General features: G+C 37.3%; 1 protein-coding gene across 1 annotated transcript; it reads right to left on the bottom strand.

The window, feature by feature from the left end:
• Positions 1–742: 742 nt before the first annotated feature.
• Positions 743–6,177, bottom strand: LOC122046051 (disease resistance protein RGA2-like). The gene is made up of 2 exons (XM_042606549.1): positions 2,636–6,177; positions 743–1,065 (listed from the first exon to the last, which is right to left on the bottom strand). The coding sequence occupies exons 1-2, from the start codon at positions 6,100–6,102 to the stop codon at positions 1,014–1,016; spliced, it is 3,519 nt and encodes a 1,172-aa protein (XP_042462483.1). The 5' UTR covers positions 6,103–6,177; the 3' UTR covers positions 743–1,013.
• Positions 6,178–7,963: the final 1,786 nt, after the last annotated feature.

Raw genomic sequence — 7,963 nt, 5'->3', positions numbered from 1 at the left:
CCTAGGACCTAGAGTTACCATCCTCTAGGATTTTCCCACCTACCTAACCGCAGGTAGGATTTTTCATCACCTAGGGTTACCACCCCCTGAGACTTAGGGTTACCACCCCTTAAGGTTTTCTACCTGCCTAAAATTCACTAGGACTTTTACCTAAGAACACTTAAGACTTTTTCTACAAGCTCAATTAACCTTGTTAGATCACAAGACAACTGAACTTTGAACCTTTTAACATAATCAAAATATAGGTTCGATTGTTTGATACTTCTCATACCAACATAAACGACTATCAATTTTGTCTCCTGAATCTTAGGAAGCACGAGTATAACTTAATGATTAGACGTGAATTGCAAAAAGAATACATTGAATTCAATTTTCAATGACGTGTTAGAAGACTTTGATACCAAAGGAACTAATACTACAGGAATGAAAAATGAAAGTAAATAATAACATCACTTTCTAAGATAATAAGAGTAAAAAAAAAAAAAAAACAAACTATGTGAGTTTTAGTTCCCTATACCCTAAGGAGAAACATAAATAACTTAAATAAGTATAAGTCTTTTTTAAATTTTAAATTTTAAATTTTTATAAATTTATAATTTTAAAAATATTTTTATTAATAATAATAATAATAATATTGAACTATCACAAACCGTGAATAAAATCATAATCGACGATTTCGAATCATGAATCGTAACTGGCTTGGACGGTTAAGGGTCAATGTTCCTATAATAATTGAACCGTCGATTCTGAATTAGGATCAGGGCTATAGAATATGCATGTAGGGCATGAGTTAAGCATCTCAAATATTAAACAAAGTTAAAAGCAAATGCAAAGTAACTGAATCTTACATAATAATTAAATTACATCTGCACAAGTTTGCTTTGGTTGCCCTTGTAGACCTTTAGCCATCATCAAATTTTATGTCTAATGCAACCCTTTGTGATAAACTCAGCTCAAATTGATCGATCCTGATCTGTGTAGTTTTTTTTATCTTCAGCAAACAACTCCCAGCTTTACTGAGGCCTTCCTTCATGATATGAATTTTGCTCCCTGTTTGAATCCATTCTGCACCAAATTAAACATATTATTGATAGATTTGCAAACTAATCATTGGCTACAATTACTATTACAATGCTGGCTGAGAAAATGAATTTCTATAATAATCTACACATATTTACGCATGATCTTAACTTTTTTTTTTTTGAACTATCTTAACCATTTGTTAATATATGACAATCAAGCTTTAGTTTACGCAAATCACGTATATCTAACCAATCTTAGACGAGCAAACGAGAAGGATCTCGTTGTAGCAAGCTCCTCTTGCAACTTACTTTTGCAGCCATTTACCAAGCTCTAGGAAGCCAATAACTGAGGTTTCAAGGGAAAAGGACATCTAAAAGATATGAAAGAAAAGTAATAACAATTACAACAAAGGAATGCTCTTTTTATAAAAGGAAAATGATAGATCGAGAAAACAAAAACAAAAAATTGCAATTTTAGTTTTAATTATCATTATCCTTTTTTTTAATTCTTCCTTCTAATTCCAAATCTAATTATTATCAATTTTGAAATGATTTCTTGAATAAGTTGTTTCATCTCCTTTTATGTCTTTAATTCTTTTAAAATGGAATTTAGAAAGAAAAAAGATCAAGTAATCTCTATATATTAATTAACCTCTTCCTATGCAGAACCATTCCTTGGACCATGCCTCAAGTCCTCAATTGAATGTATAGGATTTATGAAAAAATTGTAAATATTTTATTTTAGCAGTATATACGGGTATCCAAACACTAGATCTATTATGATAATTTTACACAACTGAAAGTAGAAGAATATATGGAGAATCCTTATCTTTTACGTTATAGGAATGTGAGTTATTGTAGGCCAACTGACTTAATATTTAAATACATGAGATTTCTACATTATTAGCCACAAGTGTCTTTTAATTGTTTACCTACAATGTAATTTTTTGTTTGTGATTAAATATTTTCATCATCTAATATTTTTTCTCAAAGTTCTATGAGTCCTACTTGAGTATTAGCAAACTCTTCTGACAAAGCAGATGTGTGCTATTGTTTTTAAAGTATTATTGATAATATTCATTGTAGCAAAAGGTTATATACGTTGACCCCGACCGTTCCACACGGCTGGCCCATAACCATCCGTAGAAAGGTAAATCAGGAAACTGTAGTTAGTTAGCATGTGAGAGTGCACTATACACGATTTTTACAGAGATTCGATCCATGCCCATTATAGCAATACATACTACCACATGTTAGCCAACTCAGCAATGCCACGAGACATTATTTGCGATATTCATGCATGAAGGCAAATTTGTCATTGCGTTTTTGCTATTTTCATTTTTCATATAATTTTTCGATTGTAATTTTCTTGATGGCGCAGGTATTACAATATTACTTATTATTATGCTTATATATTATGTTTTATGATAAATCCTGAACCATTTATTATTTCATCATTTGAAAACTCAATAACAAATATTTTTTTTTTACTTTATGTGATTAACTTTAGACTAACTTTATTAATTGACTAGCTAAATGGGTATAATAAACTATTTAATAAAATAAAAATAAGTACCCAAGACTTCAAAGAAATGCATAATGACAAAACATACCTAAACCAACTCCAGTCTCTTTGGTGTTGCTGTTCTTGCATCTGTATTAATTCACCATCAATATTAATGTTGGGGATATTTGAAATCAGTGGCCAGTCTAATCCATCATCCTTCCTGCACCGGTCTTTCAATTTAGTGCATCCGTACATTTCCAATTTTTGAAGCAGGAACGGCAGACCATTATCTGGCAGTGACTCAATATTTGGGCAATCGAGAATGCTTAAAATCTTGATGGAGGAGGCAGTTCCTAAGGAAGAAGGAAGCTTTTGAAGTTTTTGACAGTGCTGGAACTCAAGGAGATTTAGGGCAGTCAGTTGCTGAAACCACTCCTCTTGCTCAGTGTTGAAGTGAGAAAGATCATTACAATGTTGGATTCGGAGCATCTGAATACATGGGATCCTTCCTAGTATTTCCCAAACATGTTTGAGAACACTATCATCAATCCAAACGGTGGACAGAGATCTCAATTCCTGTTCACCATATGCTTGCGCTGGCATCTGTGCAGGTTCAATTAACTTTGGGCATTTCTCAATAATTATGTCTTTCAGATTTGCAAGAGACTGTAATCCACCAATTAAGGTCAACTCTGGGCATTCAAGCAGTCTTAAGTACTCAAGGAATCTAAGATTGTATAGAGACACAGATGCCCTTTGCGCACAATTTCTTAACTCCAGACATATTAGAGAGGTTAAAGTTAGCAAATAGTCAGGTAGGGCATTGCCAATATCACCAGAATTCCAAATTTGAAAATGTGTCATTGATATCAAAGGGAGAACAGGGATTCTTCTTAGATTAGGGCAAGTTTCTATTCTCATTATCCGAAGGCAAGGAAAGATTGTCCGACTGTCTGATTCAGACAACTCTTCCCATTCATTTAAGGTATTAAATGTTAGTTCTTGAAGTGAAGGGAAGACCTGACGAGCATCCCCATAAAATTTGGCACCAATTTTTCTTACTGGAAGCTTAAAAATATATATGGCCATCAAAAATGGGAGATGGCCCAATGGTGGAAGATCTTCCCACCTGGCACACCGTTCAAGAGAAATTGATACCAAATTTGTAAGATGATTCTTCTCCAACCAACATGGGGAATTCAAACCTCTATAGTGCTGAATCGTAAGTCTCTTTATATTGTAATGAGGTTCAAGACCTTCCATTATATCCTTTTGGATATCTCCCTGGCTCCTTGTACCTTCTTTGAAGTTGAGCACAAGATGATCAAGGTGCTCTTTGTCCTTTAGTTTTGCCTCCAAGGCCTCCTCCTGAGTTTCAACACACTCAAGATTCTGTATGACTAATCGCCTTCGAATATCTCGTAATTCCTTGAGCTCTCCAATCTGGTGCCCCCTCTTCCTGGTAATACGGAATTCATCCAGTTCTTGAAGGTCAGTCAATCTCCCAATCCCATCTACTAGAGAAATTGTGTCTGCATCAGCATGTAAATGTCGCATTTTGATAAGCCTATTCATTCCTGCTGGTAGTTTTTTAATCCAACACAGCTTTAATTTCAGCACTTGCAAATGGTAAATCTTAGAGAATGATTCAGGAAGCTGCCGAATCTTAGTACCAGAAATGTCCAAATATCGGAGATGTGAAAGATCACAGATAGCATCTGGTAGCTTCTTTATTTCTATGCGCATGTATGATAAATCCAATATTCGTAAATTCTTTAGATTTCTCAAAATTCCTTCCAGTGATTCATAAAATTTTATAGAACCATTTTCTCCCAAGGAGAAAAGATCTTCAGGATGATAATCTCGATAGAATACAAGTGTGCGCACTTTATGAAGCTTTGTTAATTCTGCCAGTGTGTCAAGCTTAGCTGTCTTTATTACTGTCACGTGACGAGCAGTTGATGGAATTTTGGAAGGTTCATCATCAATCACAAAACACTCGTCCCTTGAAATATACAAGGCCAACTCTCTTATCAGATCATGAATCACATATCTTTCATTTATAGTATGTAGGAAGAAGTATCGGCAAGTTAACTCATCAAAAATCTGATTCCCGATATCCTCCAGTGTCATCCTTCCATGTTGAGTTTCTGGTGTGATAAAACCTTGAGCTATCCACATCTGGACTAGCTGTTCTTTATCAAATATGTGGCTCTTTGGGAACATGGCAGTGAAAGCAAAGCACTGTTTCACATTTGAGCTGAGATGTTGGTAACTCAACCCTAGAGATGGAAGGATATTTTCCAAGACAAAATCATTTGCCCACCATTCACTTTCTTGGATCATTTTCCAATACTGTTCTTCCAATCTTGTATGTAACAAACTTCCTAATACCTTCCCTGCTAATGGTAAACCATGTAACTTTTTTGCTATTTGTTGACCAATCAATTGCAACTTTCGTCTTAGATATGAATCAACCACTCTTGAACCAAAGGCACAATGCTCAAAGAGCCTCCAGTAATCACTTTCCTTTAAAAGTTGTAACTCAATTTGGTCCATTGTTCCCATAAATTCGGCAACTAATGGACTTTGAGTTGTTATCAGAATGGTGCTTCCTCTGTTCCCATAGGTCAAGGCACTTCGAAGCTCCTTCCAATTTTTTCCAGCTTCATCCCATACATCATCAAGTACAAACAGAAATCTTTTACCTGCAGTAGCATGACTGAGATTACTTAGCTGTGTATCTAAACTAATATGACCGGGGCGAGAATCAGAAGCCATTTCGCCTTCCAAGTCTCTCGCAATCCTTTTCACATTGAAATCATTAGATACATAAACCCACTTTCTGAGCTCAAAATGGTCAGCAACCCTTGGGTCATTGTAAATAATCTGTGCTAGGGTAGTCTTCCCAACTCCCCCAATGCCAACAATTGGAAGCACACCAAGACTCGCATGGCTGCTGCTGCCAGCTCCCTTGTTGAGGAAATTAGCATCATTTCCTGAACTCAACAACATCTCAAGTATCCTTTCCCTCTCTTTATCTCTCCCAAACACCACTTCCTGAGTGAAGGAGCTCGTCTCCCTTATTGATGCGGTGTGCTTTGCATTGTCTTCTTTCAGCTCAACATTTTTGCGGTCGATTTCGGAGTAAATTTTATCCACATCCCCCAGCAGATTCTTCAACCTCTTGAGTTCATCATCCGAAACAAATAGGTTCTTGACAAATCTAAGAGCTGATGCGGCTAAAGCACTGACCTTCCCCTTGTCTTGTACCTGATCCTCCAGTTGTCGGTACTCTATCTCGTCCAGTAGGTCATCCGCTTCATAGGCCGCCTCTTTGATTTGCCGCAGCCAGTTGACCAAGGCTGGGTCCCTAATCGGCCTGCCCTCTGCTTCATGGATCACGGCTTGGATGCGAGGAAGTCGATCTTGTATCTCCTTGAGCTTCTCCTCCACGTCAGTGAGCACATCCCAGTGGTCGGAAACATGGGACGCAACGAAGTTGGCCAGCTTATTAATGGTGTAGCCCGCAAACCAATCTCCGACCATCATTGCGACGCCGGTTGTATACATGTTTGCGATTTCTGCTCGAAAGGAGCGGAAGAAGGGGGTTTCAGACTCAGAGAACTAGAGGGCTTTCGAAGTTCTATACCTACTTTTCCCAAAAAAGAAAAAAAAATACCCTTAAATTTTCAATTTTTTATTTGCGCGTGCTCCTCAACTTCATTTTAATAAATGTAGTAGTTGGCGGTTCATCCACGGTAGGCAGTAGGCAATATTTCTCCAAATATATATTACTTTTTAAATATCTTATTTCTTAAATATGTCAGATCCCATAATTAAATATTTTATCAATTAAATATTTATAATTTCACGTATCTAACATCTCACTTCGAAATATCTCATTTCCTATTAAAAAGCTTTTTGATTAAATTTTAAAAAAAAATAATAATAAATTAGAAAGTAATGATTGTCTACCTTTTAGTGATTACCTTTTACAATCTTCATTTTCTTTATTATTTTTCGTGATATTTATTTTTCTTTTCTTTTTAACAAAGACTGAGTAAATGCCCAAATTGGACACATTCGCCCGTTCTATATTAAATTGTTCAGCATGGGCCCATTAAACTATGTTTAATTTTGGGGAAAAAACTCTTTCAAGGACCTTTTTAGCCAGCAAAAGCAAGAAATGAGAAGCATTCGATTAGTCATCTAAAACCATATCTTGTAACAATAAACAATCAAATACTTCGAAATATCATATAAATGTGTCGGAGCATCACCATAAAAAATACATTTATTGAGTTTACAAACAAATTAACGTAGCAATCAATCAGCATCGACCTTTCTCTTGGTTGGCCTTATTATCTCAAAGCCAGAGAAAACAAAGCATTTCTTCCAATAGAGTTCTTCGACGTCAATAAATTTTATCTCAATCTGTCGACGTTTCAGACAAGAACAATCACCTTGATCATTATAAATCTTGCCTAGCACCATTTCCATCCATCCATCCTCTCCCAATTGTATTTGAGGTCCCACTAAGAAAAGGTCACAGTGAAGAAGATCGGTTGACGAGGAAGACAAGGTCAAGCAAGATATCTGAGTCAACCAAATATGGTCGAGCGGACTAAGTATGGCTGACCGGACCAAGTATGATCGAGCGGACTGCACAAGCTTATGAGGCAAGCTAGTCGTGCATTTCCCGACCGGATAAAGGTAGCTCCGACCAGAAAGAAGGATAAGCAACAAGTAGCTGGTCTCACTGACCAGGCTCCACGTCCGATCAGACGGAGATAATCGGAGACGGTCAGAAAGCAGGCAAAAGGACGAGCCAACAGGTCTAGTGGACACTGCCAAGCGGGGGTAGCCCGGCCGAGAGAACGCCGATCGTCCGCACATGATCCCGTCAAATATCTTATCATATTTTTTTGGGGAATTTGTACCGCTGACAACAGGACATGTCCAGTAGACAATCGTACTTTAGAAGCTTCTAGGCTATCACAACAGAGAATTGCTTGACTGCTTAAGGAATGGTATCGGAGACACTTTTTGACTTCTCTTTTCCTAGGACACCTAGGAAAATATGCCTATGCTTTGGAAAGTGTGTACGAACATTACGGTGACGCTGTAAAAGGAGGTTCCCATCTATAGGGAGAGGTATGCGCAACTTCGTTTTCTACATCTCTTAGCTACAGTTCTCCATTTCTTGAGATCGTCGGAGACCGACTTGAGCGTCGGAGGCCAACGCCAGGAACCCCTTCCTGGCCCAGCACTGACGCTTTTGTGTTGTAAGATTACGTGGAGTCTTCGTCACGTCAACCTTGAAGTCACCTCCCCATCTTGCCATTTTCATCGATTTTGGACAGGATCATATTTGGCGTCGTCTGTGGGAAGCTTACCTGAATCTAAAACACGAAGATGGAGGATGATGGAT

The sequence above is a fragment of the Zingiber officinale genome, chromosome 1B, assembly GCF_018446385.1.
Source record: "Zingiber officinale cultivar Zhangliang chromosome 1B, Zo_v1.1, whole genome shotgun sequence".
Classification (NCBI taxonomy): domain Eukaryota; kingdom Viridiplantae; phylum Streptophyta; class Magnoliopsida; order Zingiberales; family Zingiberaceae; genus Zingiber; species Zingiber officinale.
Note: the sequence above shows the minus strand (reverse complement) of the source record. Positions and strands in the feature narration are given on the sequence as shown.

Bases quoted from the DNA above. Each gene is read 5' to 3' on its own strand.
- LOC122046051 (XM_042606549.1), bottom strand. From the start codon at position 6,102: ATGTATACAACCGGCGTCGCAATGATGGTCGGAGATTGGTTTGCGGGC. The intron at 1,066-2,635 runs GTATGTTTTGTC...AATTTGGTGCAG, and splicing joins AGAGACTGGAGTTGGTTTAG to AATGGATTCAAACAGGGAGC.